Source organism: Calliphora vicina, chromosome 4 (genome assembly GCF_958450345.1).
Source record: "Calliphora vicina chromosome 4, idCalVici1.1, whole genome shotgun sequence".
NCBI classification, from domain to species: domain Eukaryota; kingdom Metazoa; phylum Arthropoda; class Insecta; order Diptera; family Calliphoridae; genus Calliphora; species Calliphora vicina.
In genome coordinates this window covers 108,839,224-108,861,756 of record NC_088783.1, presented here as the reverse complement: position 1 = coordinate 108,861,756, position 22,533 = coordinate 108,839,224, and the positions used below count along the sequence as shown (strand labels likewise).

Here is a 22,533-nt window from a genome sequence, read left to right as displayed (position 1 = left end):
AAATAAATCTGCCATTTCTAACTGGTTGATCGGATTGAAATGAAACTTGGACGCATACACACATTTTTTATGTTCGAATAATCCCTGTAGTAATATCTTTAAGAAAATAATAAAAATATTGTATTTTGGTAAAAAAAATTTCAACAGGCTAATCTATGATATTCAAAATTTTGTATGTATTTAAATTTAATGTGTCCTGGTTGAAAATATTTAATTTACGTTTTTCTCGTGTGATCGAAGAGAGCATTTTCCAAAAAGTTAATTTTAGTGGAATTTGCAGTAAAATTGTCACCGATAATTTAGAAATACTGCATATTTAGACACAAATTGGGGAATTAAAAAATGTAGACATTTATGATCAGTATACTTTGGTAAATCATCATGAATAGATTGACGCTAGAACGCTACCAAATTATCCAAATTTGCTTTGAAAATTAGTCATCAATTCGTGGAACTTATAGACGACTGTTTCATAACAAAATTGTGTTCAGCGATGATGCTCATTATACCCTTCACCTTCGTGAAAAGGATATATATATAAGTTTGTCATTCCGTTTGTAATTTCCACAATATAATTTTCCGACCATATAAAGTTTATGGGGGATTTCACGTCAAGTGAACCAACTTTTAAAATCGATGTCTTCCGATCGGGATGAATTTGCACTAAGGTTAGACCTATTGGACAGTAATTCAGACACAATTTTTCAACAAAATCGGTCAAGAACTCTCGGAGTTAGAGGGGGTCAAAATTTGACATTTTGGCCAAACATGTGATTTTTCTCATCCATGTAACTTATTACCCATAGTTCTTAGCAAAATGTGTCCCAAATAGTTTAGATAGCTACTTATTCAATCTTTCGAAAAAAATATTAAAATTTTTAGTTTTTTTTCAAAAAGCTTAGATATTTTCCTTTGGGACCTATTTGGTCCCTTAGTGGGATGCGAGTTCGATATCTATCAAAAAAAATGTTTTGAAACTCAAAACATGCAATTTTTGACTTCTTTTGCAAAATCAAAAACTTTGTTGACTTTTTTTCGAATTTTTTTATTTTTTTTGTTCAACAGAAAGCTCAGATATTTTCCTTGAAGACCTTTAGTCGCTTAGTGGGATGCGAGTGGGATATCTATCAAAATAAATGTTTTGCAAAATCTAACTTTTTTTAAAATGGTCCCTTTTTTTAATTTTTTTTTTGCTCAAAAGGAAGCTTGGGTCTATTCCTTTAAGACCTATTTGTTTGCTTAGTGTGATGCGAGTGGTATATTTGCTCAAATGAAAGTTTAGGTCCATTCCTTTAAGAGCTTTTTGGTCTCTTAGTGGAATGCGAGTGGTCTATCTATCAAAATAAATATTTTGTAACTCAAGACATACAATTTTTGTGTTAAAAAATTTATTTTGATACTATAAAACGGAACGATAAATATTAAAATAAAATTCTATAGAAAATATTCAAGTTTCAAACCCTTTTCCCAGTATTCTTCATACAAATTGCTTACGTTTCTGAACGTTTCGATTTAAAAAATAAGGCCGACCTTAAGTCATTAATATAGACATGGATATCTAATGATAGATATTTCAAAGACGTTCGCAAAATATATAGGAACATAGTAAGTTGGACCTACAATGGGTCAAAATCGGAAAAAATATTTTTTAACCCGAATTTTTTTTTTCAAAAAAAAAAATATTTTAAACCAAAAATTTTTTTTTAAAATTAAAAAAAAAAAATTTTAAGTTATTCGAAAAATTTTTTTTACCAAAAATTAAAAAAAGAACTTTGGAAAAAAAATAATTTTTGTTTACCTAAAAATATTTAAAATTTGTATTTTGAAGTATAATTTTTTGAAGGGTATATAAGATTCGGCACATCCGTATATAGCTCTCTTAATTGCTTTTACTTACTTTCTCCTATTGGAATTCCCTTTCAGAAATAATTACAATAAATTGTTATAATTTTTTTGTTTAAATTTTTATTTTACAATTATAATAAATTTTACAATGATATATTTAGTTATTTTTACATTGTTTTTTTTTCTTTTTCATTTAAATTATTTCATAATATATAATATTTTTTTAAAAAACAATTTTTTTTTTCTAAACATCAGTCTTTAACTTAATTTTTGTTTTCTTATTTATTTCATAGTTGTTTTAAACCGCGCAAAAGGAAATTGTTACAAAGAAAATTTCCTAAAGGGGTTTAATTGGTAATTATTTATAATATTTATTTATTAATTTTATATATATAGATTTTATTTCAGTTTAATTACTTAAGTACTAATATTAATAATAAAGTAAACTAATATTAGGAAAAAGAAAAAAAAAATTAACTAATTTGTGACTTAAGTCAGTTGGCTTATGAGCAACAAAATGAATTATATTTATGTATATGTATATAAGGAGTGAGATCGAAAAATTCTTAACATACATATATGTTTATAAAAAAGAAACCACTAAACTTACAGCTTTAATTTTTTTTTTATTTGATTGAAATTATTATTACAATTTACAAAAAAAATTATTTTTATAGTTTTAATCACTAGTGATGAAATTTTGAACCTTTTTCGGAAACCCTTCCATTAACGTTTTTATAGTGCTTTCTGTCACTTTGCTCGAACATGTAGTCCATCTCCGTTTAAAATCTACCACACTTTTGGACACCTTTTTTGTACTCTTCAATTCTCTTTTAACAAGAGCCCAATATCTCTCCACTGGCCTTAGCTCCGGGCAGTTTGGAGGATTTGCCTCTCTTGGTACAAATACCACATTATTGTTCTTGTACCACTCAAGGGCTTGTTTGCCATAGTGACAGGATGCCAAGTCAGGCCAAAAATAAGTGGACACATTATGAAGTCTTATGAATGGAAGCAGCCTTTTTTGTAAACATTCCTTGATGTAAATTTCGGTATTTATAGAGCCCGTTGTAACAAATGAGTGGCTTCTTTTGCCGCAACTGCATATTGCTTGCCATACCAAGAACTTTCTGGGAAATTTTGTCTGCTTTTGGGTCCTAAACTTTTCTTCAACATTCCCTCGAGCATCAGCAACATAAAATTTTTGACCTGGAAGTTGCGAAAAATCTGCCAGAACATACGTTTCGTCATCCATTATGCAGCAAGAATATTTTTTTATAAAACTTGACTTCAATTTCCGTGCTCTGTTTTTGGCCTCTAAATTTTTAGTAGCGTTCCTGTCAGGAACTTTTTGAGCCTTGTATGTTTTTAAACCTGCATTAGCTTTAACTTTTCGTACCAAATAGTCCGAGCACTGAGCTAACCGGGCTGCTTTCCTACCGGATGTGTTGGGAGCTCTTTTGAAAATGCGTTCTATTTTTTTGGCTTTAGAAACATCATGTGGACCATTCCTTCTACCTGAACCAGGTTTTCTATCAACTGACAAGTTCTCCCGGTACTGTTTAATAACATTGGAAACAGTTTGACGGCAGACCTTTGTATGCTTGGCCAACTTTTTGTAAGACCAAGTTGGGTTTTGTTGAAAATATTTAATAATTTCAGTACGCACTTTTTTCTGGTCACTCATTTTAATCAGATTAACAAAAAAATTAATATAATTGACATTACACATAATAACTGACATGTTTTTCAAAGGTAACTTGATCAAAAAAAAATTCAAATAATACTTGGGTTAAAAAATGTAATGAAAAACGTGTGTTAAGAATTTTTCGATCTCACTCCTTAGTAATGAATTTACAATAATTAATAATATATTACAAGATTTTTTTTTAATTTTAAGACTTAATTCTATAAAATAATAATAATTTGTAATGACTTTTATGATATTTTTTTTTGTTGTTTATAGTTAAAGAGAAGAACAAAAAAAACAAAGTAATATTTACTTAGAAGGCACAATTATGTTTTTGTTTTTTCTTAATTTTTGTTTGCTTTTTCATATATAACTTAAAATTATATTTAAACAGCTGTTACACAGTTCCTTATAGCAGAGTAAAGTAAAATTATAATGCAAAAATAATGTAAATGAATGAAGAAACTTACCCTACTTAGTGATTAAGGGAACTGTGATTGGCCTTAATGTATTTTGTTTATGTTTAAACTAATAGCTTATATATAAAATAGGATAAATATAATACAGTTAAATTGAAATAATATATAAATTTAGCTTAATAGAAACAAAAGAATTGAAAAATTTTTACAATTATTGTTTTTTTTTTTTTAAGAATAGTTTTAAATTATAAACAAAAAAGAAGATATTTCATTTAAAATAAAGTAGTTTCGTTGATTTAAAGTACCGTTTGTAAAAGAATATCAAAGTATTAATTGACAAAGTACCAGTAGTAGAAGAAAAAAGAACTTGTTTCAAACAGGGATTCTTGAAAATAGCAAATATTTGCAATAAATTTTAATAAATTTTTCCTTAATTTGTAAAATTACAAAGGTTTACTACAATTAGCAGCAAAAAATCCTAAAATGTGAAAATTTAAAAAACCAGTATTTTACAAAAATTCTAAAATTCAATAAATATATTCTTTCTATAAATGAAATTTAATACAAAAAGCTAAAGAGACTCAAAATGTATTATTTTCTTTTTAAAGAAACCAGTATTTTTAATGAAAAGCTTCAAAATACTTAAGAAAAACTTCATTCCCAAAAAGCAGTATTTTTACTTGAAAACGAGAAAAAGCCAGAAATTAAATATTTTTGTTAAATAAATAAAGAAAAATTTTGAAATTCATTTAAAAATATTTCCTTCTTAGAAACCAGAATTTTTTGGGAAAATTTGAAACTGAAATAAAAGCCAGTATTTTGTGAAAAACTGTGAAATTACATCATAAATTATTGATATTAAAGTAATTCCAATGAAATTCAATTAAATCTTTAAGAAATACAGCAATTTAAAAAACCAGTATTTTTGCTTCAAAATAGAGAACTGCAATAAAAACCAGTATTTTTGTCAAAAATGAAGAAATTTATTCACAACTATTTATTACTAAAGCAACTTTTGTGATTTTCTTCAAAATCATTAAGAAATATTTCATTCTAAGAAACCAGTATTTTTTGTTGAAAATTTTAAACTGATATAAGGAGCCATTACAAGGAAATTAGATATTTTTGTGGAATAAATGTGGAAAAAGTTAAAAATACTTCATTTAAAGAAACCAGTATTTTTTGTTGAAACTTTTAAACTGAAATAAAAGCCAGTATTTTGTCAAAAATAGTGAAATTACAGCATAGATTGTTGTTACTAAAGAAATTTTAATGAAATTCTTTTAAATCGTTCAGAAATACTTTAATCTAAAAAACCATTATTTTTACTTCAAAGAGAAAACTGAAAAACCATGATATTTAAAAAAAAAATAAGAAATTAATCCATAAATAGTTATATTTAAAGCAAAAATTCAAAATCCTTATGAAATATTTCATTCTAAGAAACCAGTATTCTTACGAAGAAGCTTTTAAACTGAAATAAAATACGGAATTTTGTCAAAAACAGTGAAATTCTTTTAAATCTTTCAGAAATACAGCTATTTAAAAAACCAGTATTTTTACTTCAAAATAGAGAACTGCAATAAAAACCAGTATTTTTGTCAAAAATGAAGAAATTTATTCACAACTATTTATTATTAAAGCAACTTTTGTGATATTCCTCAAATTCCTTAAGAAATATTTCATTCTAAGAAACCAGTATTTTTTGGAAACTTTTAAATTTATATAAGGAGCCATTGCTTTTTCAAAAACAATGAAATAACATCAAATATTGTTGCTATTAAGGAAATTTTAATGAAGTGCTTCAAAATCCTTAAACTTCATTACAAGAAACCAGTATTTTTATTTGAAAACGAGAAACTTAAGCAAAAACCAGTATTTTAGCAAAAACTAAGAAAATAAATATTTCTGTAAAATAAATAAAGAAAAATTTATAAATTCATTTAAAAATAATTCATTCTGAAAAATCAGTATTTTTCATTGAAAATTTTAAGCTAAAATAAAAACCAGTATTCTCCCAAAAACCAATAAAGTACAGAATAAATTGCTTTTAATAATGACTTTCTAATGAAATGTTTAATCATTCTTAGAAACCAGTATTTTTATTTGAAAACGAGAAACTTAAACAAAAACCAGTATTTTTGCAAAAACAAAGAAATTCAATATTTTTGTAAAATAAATTTGATGCTTCAAAATCGTTAAATTCATTTAAAAATACTTCATTCCACAAAACCAGTATTTTTCCTTGAAAATTTTAAACTGAAATAAAAACCAGTATTCTCTTTTAATCAGTTTTTAATGAAATCTTCCCACATTTTTAATCATTCTAAGAAACCAGTATTTTTATTTAAAAACAAGAAAAACCCAGTATTTTTGCAAAAACAATGAAATTAAATATTTTTGCAACATAAATTTTATTTTAACGCTTTAAAATCTTTAAATTCATTTCAAAATAATTTAAATTCATTTCAAAATACTTCATTCCACAAAACCAGTATTTTTCCTAGAAAATTTTAAACTCAAATAAATACCAGTATTCTATCAAAACCTAATAAAACACAAAATAAATTGCTTTTAATAATGACTTTTTAACGAAATGTTCCCACATTTATAATCATTCCAAGAAACCAGTATTTTTATTTGAAAACGTGAAATTCAAACAAAAACCAGTATTTTTGCAAATACGAAGAAATTAGATATTTTTGTAAAATAAATTTGATTTAAACACTTCAAAATCTTTAAATTAATTAAGAAATACTTCATTCAACAAAACCAGTATTTTTCCTAGAAAATTTTAAACTCATATAATAGCCTGTATTCTATCAAAACCTAATAAAATACAAAATACACAATTAATAATGACTATTTAACGAAATGTTTCCACATTTTTAATCATTCCAAGAAACCAGTATTTTTATTTGAAAACAAGAAACTTAAACAGTATTTTTGCAAAAACAAAGACATTAGAAATTTTTGTAAAATAAATTGGATTTAAATTCTTCAAAATCATTTACTTCATTTAAAAATATTTCATTTCACAAAACCAGTATTTTTCCTAGAAAATTTGAAACTCAAATAAAAACCAGTATTCTATCAAAAACTTATAAAACACAAAATAAATTGCTTTTAATAATGACTATTTAACGAAATGTTCCCACATTTTTAATCATTCCAAGAAACCAGTATTTTTATTTGAAAACAAGAAACTTAAACAGTATTTTTGCAAAAACAAAGACCGACATTTTTGTAAAATAAATTGGATTTAAATTCTTCAAAATCTTTAACTTCATTTAAAAATATTTCATTTCACAAAACCAGTATTTTTCCTTGAATATCTTAAACTTATATAAAAACCAGTATTCTCACAAAATCCAATAAAATTGCTTTTTAATGAAATGTTACAAAATGTTAATTATTCTAATAAACACAATTTTTACAGGAAAATAAGAAACTTGAGAAAAACCAGTATTTTCTTTAAAAAACATTGAAGCCTTGCTTTGGCATTTCAAAGAAATTTTCCAAAATTTTTATTTACTGTGATGTTTTTTATTATTTTATTATCTCTAATTAAACTAATGTTTAGTTGAAAATACTGGTTTTTCATTAACCATTATTTTACAGAAAAAAAATAAATTAACAAATTTAAAGTAATATAAACTACAGTTTCTTTAAAAACCCATTATTTTTAGTAATTTTTAAAATACTGGTTTTAGAAAATATGTGAAAAGTATAAAAAGCTGCAATGAACTGTTCATTTCTACTTTTTTCTTAATGAAAATATTGTTTTCTGTAAATAAACCAAATCCTGTTTCCTTTATTTTGTGACAAATTATGTATTTCTTAATAAATTTGTTAATGAAAGCTGCCCCTTTTCTAATAATTCTTCTAATTATTAAGTACAAATTCTAACATTAACCTACAAACTTTAAATTTACTATATACACTTGCTATTATTTATTAAATAATTATATGCTTTCCTATTCAATTTAATGTAATTTAATTACTTTAAATCCTTTCATTCTATATAGTTAAATATTTGTTATAAATCCCTTAGTTCTTTACTTAAATTACTATCACCTATTATAGTTTATGGTAGTAGTAGATTTATATAAATCCTGATTATTTTCAGGGACATCATAAGAAAATTCGGTAGCATAGTCTGGATTTACCTCAAGATCTTGATGGTCTGAAACAACAGGTTTTAAAGGAGTTGCTGTACTGCTAACTGTACTAGCTTTATAGCTACTACTACTGCTACTACTACTACTGCCACTACTACTGGTACTAATGCTACTTACTTCATTCTCATAAGTATCCCCCCTAATGCCCAACCAAGATGGTATTGCTAGAGACCACCAAAGATTTGGTAATCACCGTTCCGTTGAATGTGTGGTCGAGCCAAAACCGCTACCGTAAGTGGTGGCTGAGGAACGTCTAAAGAATCCCAAGGTTTCTAAAGTTTTAACTGAACGTCTTATTAGCTCATCTTTGTATTTCCATATAGTTTTATCTTCTACAGAGTTTTCTCTGTACTCCTCACAGGACTTCTTCAATGTATTCACACAATCAGCTCTATAATGCTGGAGATGAGCATCTTGTATATCCACTGGATATGATTTGCATACACCACCCAAACAAGCCAAGGGGAAGTGATTGTGTAGGGTTAAAACTTTTTCGGGATTGTGGAAACATTTGACATATTGATTGGGCTTAGTATAGTTTTTGGCTCGATGGACATGCTGCAGCATGTGCATGTACTTGGGTATGTCCTTGTGCCAACCATGTTCATGCTGTTGGTCATCCAGGAAGTACACATTACGGAAGTTGAAACTGTGATAGCCTTCGGGGCGGGCCTTTAAAGATTCGGGCACTACTTTGGCCATGAGTTCGGACCATAACACGAAATTACCTTTGGGCATGATAACCTCGTCTATATCGAGTAGTGCTATATAGTCGTAGAGGTATAAGTTCTTGTACAAGCAATCATTGTAGGGTATAACCTCGTTCTGGCGTTTGTGATTCGTTTTCTTGGTCAGATACAAATGTTGAAAACCGGGTACATTGGGCTGACCTCCCGGCAAAGTTAAAGGTATAACCTGCACCTTGCCCTCCTGTTCGTAGTGATGCAACACCTTACTGATATTGGGATGGACTTGTAAATTATAGAAATAGATTTTATCGGCACCCAAAATATTTAGCATTTCAATCCACTCAATCAAGCGTACAGATAAATCATCATACAAGAAATCCAAACCCTTAACACATACAGCAAATCCCTTCTTTTGATCATCAGGAGGACGATTGTAAATAACTCTCAAGTTATTAGTGGCTGTATCACATTCTTTCTCCACCATCGACACTGAACTGGGTACTACACCATGGAAAGGTTTGGGTATTTGGCAAGCAATTAAATAAGGCTGGTAAATGCCCTGCTTATAATTGCCCCATTTGTTGTACCAAATATATTTGTATTCATAGGTTTTCACTATGAAGGGTTCTTTCTGGCCATCAAACCAAAATTGACAGTAGGTCTTGACTTTGGGTTCAATGCGATCAATCATTCCCAGAATACGCACTGAGGGCCCTAATAGAGAATTTTTGCGTATATCATAGTAGGCTCCAAATAGCTGGAACGTACCATTGGAGGTACGCATAGTTTGCCAATAAATATTATTGAATTCCAGCTCAAATATAGAGGGATATTTGGCACATGTTGAGGATTTCTGTTGTAAGAAATTCTTGTTTTTACTCCAGTAAGCAATGGGTAGAGAGGGTATGCGGGATTCGACATCACGTACTAATTGTTCGTCGTCCATGGCTGAAAAAAAGAAAAATAATTAAATAAGTAAGCAAAGATGTTATTTTTGTTAAATTATTATAGTCTAGTCATAGTCTAGTCATAGTCTAGTCATAGTCTAGTCATAGTCTAGTCATAGTCTAGTCATAGTCTAGTCATAGTCTAGTCATAGTCTAGTCATAGTCTAGTCATAGTCTAGTCATAGTCTAGTCATAGTCTAGTCATAGTCTAGTCATAGTCTAGTCATAGTCTAGTCATAGTCTAGTCATAGTCTAGTCATAGTCTAGTCATAGTCTAGTCATAGTCTAGTCATAGTCTAGTCATAGTCTAGTCATAGTCTAGTCATAGTCTAGTCATAGTCTAGTCATAGTCTAGTCATAGTCTAGTCATAGTCTAGTCATAGTCTAGTCATAGTCTAGTCATAGTCTAGTCATAGTCTAGTCATAGTCTAGTCATAGTCTAGTCATAGTCTAGTCATAGTCTAGTCATAGTCTAGTCATAGTCTAGTCATAGTCTAGTCATAGTCTAGTCATAGTCTAGTCATAGTCTAGTCATAGTCTAGTCATAGTCTAGTCATAGTCTAGTCATAGTCTAGTCATAGTCTAGTCATAGTCTAGTCATAGTCTAGTCATAGTCTAGTCATAGTCTAGTCATAGTCTAGTCATAGTCTAGTCATAGTCTAGTCATAGTCTAGTCATAGTCTAGTCATAGTCTAGTCATAGTCTAGTCATAGTCTAGTCATAGTCTAGTCATAGTCTAGTCATAGTCTAGTCATAGTCTAGTCATAGTCTAGTCATAGTCTAGTCATAGTCTAGTCATAGTCTAGTCATAGTCTAGTCATAGTCTAGTCATAGTCTAGTCATAGTCTAGTCATAGTCTAGTCATAGTCTAGTCATAGTCTAGTCATAGTCTAGTCATAGTCTAGTCATAGTCTAGTCATAGTCTAGTCATAGTCTAGTCATAGTCTAGTCATAGTCTAGTCATAGTCTAGTCATAGTCTAGTCATAGTCTAGTCATAGTCTAGTCATAGTCTAGTCATAGTCTAGTCATAGTCTAGTCATAGTCTAGTCATAGTCTAGTCATAGTCTAGTCATAGTCTAGTCATAGTCTAGTCATAGTCTAGTCATAGTCTAGTCATAGTCTAGTCATAGTCTAGTCATAGTCTAGTCATAGTCTAGTCATAGTCTAGTCATAGTCTAGTCATAGTCTAGTCATAGTCTAGTCATAGTCTAGTCATAGTCTAGTCATAGTCTAGTCATAGTCTAGTCATAGTCTAGTCATAGTCTAGTCATAGTCTAGTCATAGTCTAGTCATAGTCTAGTCATAGTCTAGTCATAGTCTAGTCATAGTCTAGTCATAGTCTAGTCATAGTCTAGTCATAGTCTAGTCATAGTCTAGTCATAGTCTAGTCATAGTCTAGTCATAGTCTAGTCATAGTCTAGTCATAGTCTAGTCATAGTCTAGTCATAGTCTAGTCATAGTCTAGTCATAGTCTAGTCATAGTCTAGTCATAGTCTAGTCATAGTCTAGTCATAGTCTAGTCATAGTCTAGTCATAGTCTAGTCATAGTCTAGTCATAGTCTAGTCATAGTCTAGTCATAGTCTAGTCATAGTCTAGTCATAGTCTAGTCATAGTCTAGTCATAGTCTAGTCATAGTCTAGTCATAGTCTAGTCATAGTCTAGTCATAGTCTAGTCATAGTCTAGTCATAGTCTAGTCATAGTCTAGTCATAGTCTAGTCATAGTCTAGTCATAGTCTAGTCATAGTCTAGTCATAGTCTAGTCATAGTCTAGTCATAGTCTAGTCATAGTCTAGTCATAGTCTAGTCATAGTCTAGTCATAGTCTAGTCATAGTCTAGTCATAGTCTAGTCATAGTCTAGTCATAGTCTAGTCATAGTCTAGTCATAGTCTAGTCATAGTCTAGTCATAGTCTAGTCATAGTCTAGTCATAGTCTAGTCATAGTCTAGTCATAGTCTAGTCATAGTCTAGTCATAGTCTAGTCATAGTCTAGTCATAGTCTAGTCATAGTCTAGTCATAGTCTAGTCATAGTCTAGTCATAGTCTAGTCATAGTCTAGTCATAGTCTAGTCATAGTCTAGTCATAGTCTAGTCATAGTCTAGTCATAGTCTAGTCATAGTCTAGTCATAGTCTAGTCATAGTCTAGTCATAGTCTAGTCATAGTCTAGTCATAGTCTAGTCATAGTCTAGTCATAGTCTAGTCATAGTCTAGTCATAGTCTAGTCATAGTCTAGTCATAGTCTAGTCATAGTCTAGTCATAGTCTAGTCATAGTCTAGTCATAGTCTAGTCATAGTCTAGTCATAGTCTAGTCATAGTCTAGTCATAGTCTAGTCATAGTCTAGTCATAGTCTAGTCATAGTCTAGTCATAGTCTAGTCATAGTCTAGTCATAGTCTAGTCATAGTCTAGTCATAGTCTAGTCATAGTCTAGTCATAGTCTAGTCATAGTCTAGTCATAGTCTAGTCATAGTCTAGTCATAGTCTAGTCATAGTCTAGTCATAGTCTAGTCATAGTCTAGTCATAGTCTAGTCATAGTCTAGTCATAGTCTAGTCATAGTCTAGTCATAGTCTAGTCATAGTCTAGTCATAGTCTAGTCATAGTCTAGTCATAGTCTAGTCATAGTCTAGTCATAGTCTAGTCATAGTCTAGTCATAGTCTAGTCATAGTCTAGTCATAGTCTAGTCATAGTCTAGTCATAGTCTAGTCATAGTCTAGTCATAGTCTAGTCATAGTCTAGTCATAGTCTAGTCATAGTCTAGTCATAGTCTAGTCATAGTCTAGTCATAGTCTAGTCATAGTCTAGTCATAGTCTAGTCATAGTCTAGTCATAGTCTAGTCATAGTCTAGTCATAGTCTAGTCATAGTCTAGTCATAGTCTAGTCATAGTCTAGTCATAGTCTAGTCATAGTCTAGTCATAGTCTAGTCATAGTCTAGTCATAGTCTAGTCATAGTCTAGTCATAGTCTAGTCATAGTCTAGTCATAGTCTAGTCATAGTCTAGTCATAGTCTAGTCATAGTCTAGTCATAGTCTAGTCATAGTCTAGTCATAGTCTAGTCATAGTCTAGTCATAGTCTAGTCATAGTCTAGTCATAGTCTAGTCATAGTCTAGTCATAGTCTAGTCATAGTCTAGTCATAGTCTAGTCATAGTCTAGTCATAGTCTAGTCATAGTCTAGTCATAGTCTAGTCATAGTCTAGTCATAGTCTAGTCATAGTCTAGTCATAGTCTAGTCATAGTCTAGTCATAGTCTAGTCATAGTCTAGTCATAGTCTAGTCATAGTCTAGTCATAGTCTAGTCATAGTCTAGTCATAGTCTAGTCATAGTCTAGTCATAGTCTAGTCATAGTCTAGTCATAGTCTAGTCATAGTCTAGTCATAGTCTAGTCATAGTCTAGTCATAGTCTAGTCATAGTCTAGTCATAGTCTAGTCATAGTCTAGTCATAGTCTAGTCATAGTCTAGTCATAGTCTAGTCATAGTCTAGTCATAGTCTAGTCATAGTCTAGTCATAGTCTAGTCATAGTCTAGTCATAGTCTAGTCATAGTCTAGTCATAGTCTAGTCATAGTCTAGTCATAGTCTAGTCATAGTCTAGTCATAGTCTAGTCATAGTCTAGTCATAGTCTAGTCATAGTCTAGTCATAGTCTAGTCATAGTCTAGTCATAGTCTAGTCATAGTCTAGTCATAGTCTAGTCATAGTCTAGTCATAGTCTAGTCATAGTCTAGTCATAGTCTAGTCATAGTCTAGTCATAGTCTAGTCATAGTCTAGTCATAGTCTAGTCATAGTCTAGTCATAGTCTAGTCATAGTCTAGTCATAGTCTAGTCATAGTCTAGTCATAGTCTAGTCATAGTCTAGTCATAGTCTAGTCATAGTCTAGTCATAGTCTAGTCATAGTCTAGTCATAGTCTAGTCATAGTCTAGTCATAGTCTAGTCATAGTCTAGTCATAGTCTAGTCATAGTCTAGTCATAGTCTAGTCATAGTCTAGTCATAGTCTAGTCATAGTCTAGTCATAGTCTAGTCATAGTCTAGTCATAGTCTAGTCATAGTCAGAAAGTTTCGATTTATGTTTAATTCTTTATTTTAACTTACCCGTTCGATTGTCGACCAATATTTCCGAGGGATCAAACTTATCTGTAGTCGTTGATGTTGTCTCTGCAAATCTCAGCATGTCCTTTTGCAGCAATATGCGGCCACTCAAGGGCATTGAAGCGTACTCTTGCGACACTATATTTGTGCCCTGCATTTTAAACACGCCAATTATGACGAAGGACCAAACACATAAAGTGAAAAGGATTTTTAAAATAACATTTGTGCGCGCCATTTTTGTGTTTGTAACTGTTTGAGTGTGATGATCTTTGAGGGTTTTTTTTTGGTAAAAATAATAATTTAAACAAATTTAATTAGAAAATTATAATAGAATGAAACACTCAAACTATTAAAGATAAAAAGGGTTTCTGCGAGGCGGTGAACATGGGTGCAAAATATGCTTTTATTGTGATGTAATGTGTTGTGGAGCCTGGAAAGAGATAAGAAAATACAGGAATTGTTAATAGAGTAATGAAAATGTTATTTTCTTTTTATACTTAATTAGTTTGTAGCTGTTTGAAATGATTTTTTTTAAGGATTTTTGGGTTGTTTGTTTTGGTTTTATGGCTGTGTGTGGCCTTTTTATAAAAACTTTCTAATTAACATTAAGGGTCAAAAGGGAAACGGAAATAGTAGTTGCAAATATCATATACCAGTAGTAAAGTTAGCTTTAAATAAATAAAAACATTAATGACTTTGGTCTAGGCATGATTACTAGGGTTGTAGCTTTGTTTTGGCTGACTTAGTTAGAAATTTTTTTGTTGCTAAGTTATAAGCGACATTGTTACAGTATTGTTGTTGGTCTAGCTGTTTTTATTATAATTTGTTGTTATTTCCTGTGGCGTCTGTTTCCGTTGTACATTTGCCACTTCCTGCGTGAATGTTGGGTCTTGTTTTGGAGGCAGAGGGTGTCATGGTGAGGAGTTTTTGTTAAATGTCTCGTCAGTTTTTCATTATTGTCCACTGTGAAATTAAGGAATAATTTAGAGATTCCTGTTTCTTTGTTTTTATAGAAAAAGTTTAGCTTTTCGTTTTGTTTTTCCCAGCAATGTGTAAGTTTGTCTTGTTTAAATATTCTTTATTAGTATTTTTTGTTTTTGGCTTTAAAATATTTATGCAGTTGAAATTGTTTGCGCATAAGGACAAAGAGTTTCTTTCTTTCTTTGCATTGGTTAGGATTATTTTCAAAAGACCTGCAGCTAGACAATTTTCCAGACAAGTATTTAAAATTGTCATTTTGCTGTCTGTTATACTAGAAACGGATGGACAGTTTATGAATGTTGTTGGTTGTTGTTTAAGACTGTCAAAGGGAAATTGTTGGTAATAGTTTTGGGTCAATGATATGAAAGCCTAGGGGTTTGATTATAAAGAATGGGTTTAAAAATTCTTTGTTATTTTAATATATTTTTTTAAGGTTTTAAAGCAATATTAGAAGAATTTTAAATGTAAATGGATTTTGTGTAACTTAGAACATATAAAGTAATAAGATTTTTTGGCTTGGAAATTTATATAGAAATCTATTACTCAATATCGAAGAAGTTTTTATTAAAATTAATTTTTTCCTCAATGAAAGCTTTATAAACCTCTTAATTTTTATTCCTAAGCAACCATTAAACCTTATTTCAATTATTTAACCAAAATAATTGTTTTATACACAGGTCATTAACCTTACAAAGAATTCTCCATAAAAAATACAACAGTCCACTGTTGCTTCTTTTATTTTTTTTGCTATTTCTTATTGATTTCTGGGGAAAACATAAAATTTTATTACGTTTCTTAACAATTTCCAAGGCATTGGATTACAATTCAATTTAATTTAAATACCAATTTTTTTATTATAACGGTCTTCGTGTTCTTTTCGGTCTTTTAGGTGCTACATACCCACTCCTCAAGCTGAATCTTTAATGATTTTTAACCTCAATTTAAGTGTTAAAAAAATGCCAAAATTATGCAGTGATTGTAATGTTAATGAAATAGACACTTAGAATAAAGATAACAAAATGAAATTAAGAAAAATAATACAATAGAAATGTATTTCAATACGTAAACAAAGTTAATAAAAAAAAGTAAGTAAATTTTTGCATTAAGTTGGTTAAAGATAATGAGCAAATTAACAGACAGTGTAACGAAATGGGGACAAAAGTAAAGCAGGCTTTCAGAAAACGAATGAAGCTAAAATGTTGATGTATAAAGAGCAACCATTGAAGCTAAAATTTTGATCTATAAAAAGCCACGATTGAAGCTAAAATTTTGATCTATAAAAAGCCACGATTGAAGCTAAAATTTTGATCTATAAAAAGCCAAGATTGAAGCTAAAATATTGACCTATAAAAAGCCACGATTGAAGCTAAAATTTTGATGTATAAAGACTCACGATTGAAGCTAAAATTTTGATCTATAAAAGCCACGATTGAAGGTAAACTTTTGATGTATAAAGAGCCACGATTGAAGCTAAAATTTTGATGTATAGAGAGCCACGATTGAAGCTAAAATTTTGATCTATAAATGCCACGATTGAAGATAAAATTTTGATGTATAAAGAGCCACGATTGAAGCTAAAATTTTGATATATAAAAGACACGATTGAAGCTAAAATTTTGATGTATAAAGAGCCACGATTGAAGCTAAACTTTTGATCTATAAAAGCCACGATTGAAGCTAAACTTTTGATGTATAAAGAGCCATGATTGAAGCTAAAATTTTGGTATATAAAAGTCACGATTGAAGCTAAACTTTTGATGTGTAAAGAGCCATGATTGAGACAAAAATTTTGATCTATAAAAGCCACGATTGAAGCTAAACTTTTGATGTATAAAGAGCCACGATTGAAGCTAAAATTTTGATGTATAAAGACTCACGATTGAAGCTAAAATTTTGATCTATAAAAGCCACGATTGAAGCTAAACTTTTGATGTATAAAGAGCCACGATTGAAGCTAAAATTTTGATGTATAGAGAGCCACGATTGAAGCTAAAATTTTGATCTATAAATGCCACGATTGAAGCTAAAATTTTGATGTATAAAGAGCCACGATTGAAGCTAAAATTTTGATATATAAAAGCCACGATTAAAGTTAAATTTTTGATTTATAAAGAGCCATGATTGAAGCTAAAATTTTGATCTATAAAAGCCACGATTGAAGCTAAACTTTTGATGTATAAAGGCCATGATTGAAGCTAAAATTTTGATCTATAAAAGCCACGATTGAAGCTAAACTTTAGATGTATACAGGCCATGATTGAAGCTAAAATTTTGATCTATAAAAGCCACGATTGAAGCTAAACTTTTGATGTGTAAAGAGCCACGATTGAAGCTAAACTTTTGATGTATAAAGAGCCACGATTGAAGCTAAAATTTTGATCTATAAAAGCCACGATTGAATCTAAAATTTTGATCTATAAAAGCCACGATTGAAGCAAAAATTTTCATCTATAAAAAGCCATGATTCAAGCTAAAATTTTTTTTATAAAAAGCCACGAATGAAGCTAAAATTTTGATCTATAAAAAGCCACGATTGAAGCTAAAATTTTGATCTATAAAAAGCCACGATTGAAGTTAAAATTTTGATCTGTAAAAAGCCACCATTGAAGCAAAAATTTTGATCTATAAAGAGCCAGGTTTGAAGCTAAAATTTCTTAGATATATTTTTAATTTTAGGTTTACCTACGTTACATTGTTCCTTTGTAACTCCTACTGGTTTATCACCACCTACCTTTAGGCGTTTTTTTTTCAAAAAGTTTTTATCACTCAAAACTTGTTTTGCCTAAGAATTTATGCAAATTTCTTTGGTTAATTTGTTTTTTGTTTTGTCAGCTAACTTTTTTCTAAATTTATCTAGTTTTTTTCTTGTTGTCTTTAAAAAAAATCAAATTAGGTCATTTTAGCTATTTCTGGTTCTTGGTTTGTAGACAAATTACAAGTATTTATATGAATATAAATAAACGATAATGAATATTATTGGTTCTATGTACCAAACTAGTATTTATGACAAAGAACAGTGGGTAAGAATACCTAAAAAAATGAAGACAAAATTATTATACAATATTTCCTTACAAATTAAATTTCGTTTCTAAACTCCACTTTTCAACTTTAAAAAGCTCCAGGTTCATTTAAAATTTTTCTAGTTTCCCAAATATTCCCTTATATTTGCCCACTGTCCTCTTATTTTTAACACTTTTTTAAAAGCAAACAATCTATTACCAGTTTTTAAAACATTATTTATTTATAAGTTTTTTTTTACAAAAGTTGTGGCTTGTTTGTTTGAATGTTGTTTAAGGCTTGGCGCACTTTTCAAATTGTATGTCCGGACAGATAGACATACAGTTGGGTAGTGACTAGAGCTACCACTTATAAAACCATAATTTATTCCGACTTGTTACATACCGATCTTATTGACTGTCAAACTATTTGGTTTAAAGCCGGCAAGTAGGGTTTAGAATATAAATGTTTGATTTTAAATGCAGCAGCAAATAAATATTTGATTTTGCTTTGTTTAATACTTATAATACAACCACTTGACATTGATTAATTGTAAAATAAAATTAACTGAAATAGTTTGAAAATGCAAATTAAGAGTTAAAAAACAGAAAATTTTCAAAAAGTAATGGGAAATAAACAAGTGTAGACTGATATTTTCCTTGGCTGGTAATTTAGTAAATAAAAAAGGGAGGTTTTTGGAATAATTTTCAAACATAAAACCTTTAATTTAAAACTTTAATGACAAATAGTTCTTAAATTTGTTTTAATTTTAAAATTTTTTTTAAAGATTTTTTGTTAAAAATTTTAGTTCTAATTTAGAATCCGAAACAGCCATGATTGAAGCTAAAATTTTGTTTTAAAAATGGCCATGATTGAATCTAAAATTTTGATCTATGAAGAGCCACGATTGAAGCAAAAATTTTGTTCTACAAAGAGACATGATTGGCTAAAATTTTGATCTACAAAGAACCACGATTCAAGCTAAAATTCTGATCTATAAACAGCCAGTATTGAAGCTAAAATATTGATGTATAACATCCACGATTGAAGCTAAAAATTTTGATCTACAAAGAGACACGATTGAAGCTAAAATTTTGATCTACAAAGAGACCCGATTCATGCTAAAATGTGGGTCTAGAATAACCCACAATTGAAGCTAAAGTTTTGATCTATAAACAGCCATGATTTAAGCTAAAATTTTGTTCGATAAACAGACATGATTGAAGCTATAAAGATGTTCTATAGATTTTGTTTTTTTGTAGCTAGAATGTTATTCTGTAAAGTGCTGCAATTGGATCTTCAATTTGGTTCTACAAAGGGTCTCGATTGAAGCTAATATTTTCTTCTGTAAAGAGCCACGAATGAAGATAAATTTTTTTTCTATAAACGGCCACGATTGAAGCTAAAATATTCTTCTGAAAAGAGGCGCTGCTGCAGTTAAAATTTTCTTCTTGAAAGACCCATGATTGAAGCTAAAATGTTGGTCTACAATGAGCCTCGATTGAAAGTAAAATATTCTTCAGAAAAGAGTCTAAAATTTTGTCCGATACTAAGCCGTGCTTGATGCTGAAATATTGGTCTGCAAAGGGCCACGATTACAGTTTAAATTTTGTTCTATAAAGTCCAACGATTGGAGCAAAAGTTTTCTTCTGAATGAAGCTAAAATTTTATTCCATTAATTTTCAAGAATGAGGCTAAAATTTTGTCCAATAAAGAGCCACGATGGAAGCCTAAATTTTGTTCTATATAGGGAAGCGATTGAAGCTTATATTTTGATCCATTAATACTCAAGAATGAGCCTTAAATTGTGTTCTACAAAGAGCCACGATTGAAGTTAAAATATTGTTCCATTAATACTCAAGAATGAGGCTAAAATTCTGTCCTATAAAAACCGCGATTGAAGCTTAAATTTTGTTCTATAAAGACCAACGGTTGAAGCTAAAATTTTATTCTAAGAAGACCGACGATTGTAGCTAACATTTGGTTCCATAAATGCTCTCAAATGAAGCTAAAATTTTCTTCTTTAAAGAACTACGACTACAGCAAACATTTTATTGTATAAAGAGCCAAGATTATGATACCTAAAATGGTCATGTTCCAATTCCCCAATCGGAAACTTGTCATGACCATTTGCGGTTCGAGAGCAAACAGCCCGACGCCCGAATGAAAGAATCCGCTTTCCTAATATTCATATTCGACAGATCTGTAAGGTCTGCTCAATGTCGCATTCCTTATCCCTAAAGACAACGGAGATGTTTCAACGACTCCTCCTCTTCCTCACCATGACAGCTTCTGCAGAAGTCATTAAAAGAAAGATTTAATGTCCTGATATTTATCTATATTTATCTGATTCTGTGAGAGCACCGACAAAGCTGTCTACTTTATGACAGTCATATAAGGATCATGTAAGCTACTATATCGAGCATGTAGAAAAAGTAGACCATCAGATTTAAATTTATTTAATATTATTATAATTGTTGATCCTTTTAAATATACTTTTTTAAAGATTCAACTTAAACTCTTTATGCAAATTACCATTTCTTGCCACCAGTCACCTTGTTAAAATTTCTCATAATTTAGTTCATTTTGCTTTTTTATTTATATTTTTTTGGTTATTGTGTTTTAAATCTTAGTTTTATTTTTTGCGAAATCCCCCTGTTACTGTTAACACTTTCTTAACCTTTTTATCATCTAACCATTATTTTCATTTTATATTTAATTTTTTCTATTTTTTGCGCTGCAACTACTGGCTGTTGTGGTGGCATCTTTACCTTGATCTGCATAATGTCTGCATTTTACTGAAACATTTTCTTTTTTCTAGAACTTAAGCCAAACTCTACAAAATCATCAACACCAATCTCATCATCATCATTATTGTCTTAGTCATCATCTGCTGGGTTCTTTACTTGTCTTCATTTAGCATTTTACTTTTTCCTAGCCTTCAACAGCAGCAGCAGCATTATTATTTTACTCATCATATTCAGGTTGGGCTTTTGCAAATGGATGATTTTCTTATGGAAAATATACATATTTATGCAATTTCCCTTGACATTTTGGCCAACACCTAGAGTTTATATTTGATTTTTTTTTCTTGCAGTTTGGATGATTTTAGATAAATAAGTATGGTATGAAAATCTATGAAGATTAACCCTTTAAAGGCATAATTTGTTTAATGAAACAAGAAAATAAAATTTTAGGTTCAATCGTAACCCTTTATTGTACAAAATTTTATCTCAAATTACAGATATTTATAGATCAAAATTTTAGTTACTATAGAGGCTCTTTATAGAATAAAATTTAAGCTTCAATCGTGACTTTTTGTAGATCAAAATTTTAACTCCAATCACAGTTTTTGTAGATCAAAATTTTAGATTCAATCGTGGCTCTTTATAGAGCAAAATTTTAACTTCAATCATGAGTTTTTGTAGATCAAAATTTTAGCTTCAATACCGGGTCTGTATAGATCAAAATTTGAACTTTAATCGTGGCTCTTTACAGATCAAAATATAAGCTCTTTATTGATCAAAATTTTAGTTTCAATCGAGACTCTTTATATTTTAGCACCAATCGTGGCTATTTATAGAACAAAATTTTTGCTTCAATACCGGGTCTTTATAAGGAGTGAGATCGAAAAATTCTTAACACACGTTTTTCATTACATTTTTTAACCCAAGTATTATTTGAATTTTTTTTTGATCAAGTTACCTTTGAAAAACATGTCAGTTATTATGTGTAATGTCAATTATATTAATTTTTTTGTTAATCTGATTAAAATGAGTGACCAGAAAAAAGTGCGTACTGAAATTATTAAATATTTTCAACAAAACCCAACTTGGTCTTACAAAAAGTTGGCCAAGCATACAAAGGTCTGCCGTCAAACTGTTTCCAATGTTATTAAACAGTACCGGGAGAACTTGTCAGTTGATAGAAAACCTGGTTCAGGTAGAAGGAATGGTCCACATGATGTTTCTAAAGCCAAAAAAATAGAACGCATTTTCAAAAGAGCTCCCAACACATCCGGTAGGAAAGCAGCCCGGTTAGCTCAGTGCTCGGACTATTTGGTACGAAAAGTTAAAGCTAATGCAGGTTTAAAAACATACAAGGCTCAAAAAGTTCCTGACAGGAACGCTACTAAAAATTTAGAGGCCAAAAACAGAGCACGGAAATTGAAGTCAAGTTTTATAAAAAAATATTCTTGCTGCATAATGGATGACGAAACGTATGTTCTGGCAGATTTTTCGCAACTTCCAGGTCAAAAATTTTATGTTGCTGATGCTCGAGGGAATGTTGAAGAAAAGTTTAGGACCCAAAAGCAGACAAAATTTCCCAGAAAGTTCTTGGTATGGCAAGCAATATGCAGTTGCGGCAAAAGAAGCCACTCATTTGTTACAACGGGCTCTATAAATACCGAAATTTACATCAAGGAATGTTTACAAAAAAGGCTGCTTCCATTCATAAGACTTCATAATGTGTCCACTTATTTTTGGCCTGACTTGGCATCCTGTCACTATGGCAAACAAGCCCTTGAGTGGTACAAGAACAATAATGTGGTATTTGTACCAAGAGACGCAAATCCTCCAAACTGCCCGGAGCTAAGGCCAGTGGAGAGATATTGGGCTCTTGTTAAAAGAGAATTGAAGAGTACAAAAAAGGTGTCCAAAAGTGTGGTAGATTTTAAACGGAGATG

General features: G+C 30.2%; 1 protein-coding gene across 1 annotated transcript in view; it reads right to left on the bottom strand.

The window, feature by feature from the left end:
* Positions 1-7,681: 7,681 nt before the first annotated feature.
* Positions 7,682-22,533, bottom strand: part of LOC135957842 (uncharacterized) — a 174,542-nt gene continuing 159,690 nt past the window's right edge. The window contains exons 7-8 of the mRNA XM_065508649.1: positions 13,872-14,298; positions 7,682-9,772 (exon numbers count right to left, since the gene is read on the bottom strand). Coding sequence (XP_065364721.1) covers positions 8,325-9,772; positions 13,872-14,103 — 1,680 coding nt within the window. The 5' untranslated portion in view covers positions 14,104-14,298 and the 3' untranslated portion in view covers positions 7,682-8,324. The remainder of the gene's footprint in view (positions 9,773-13,871; positions 14,299-22,533) is intronic.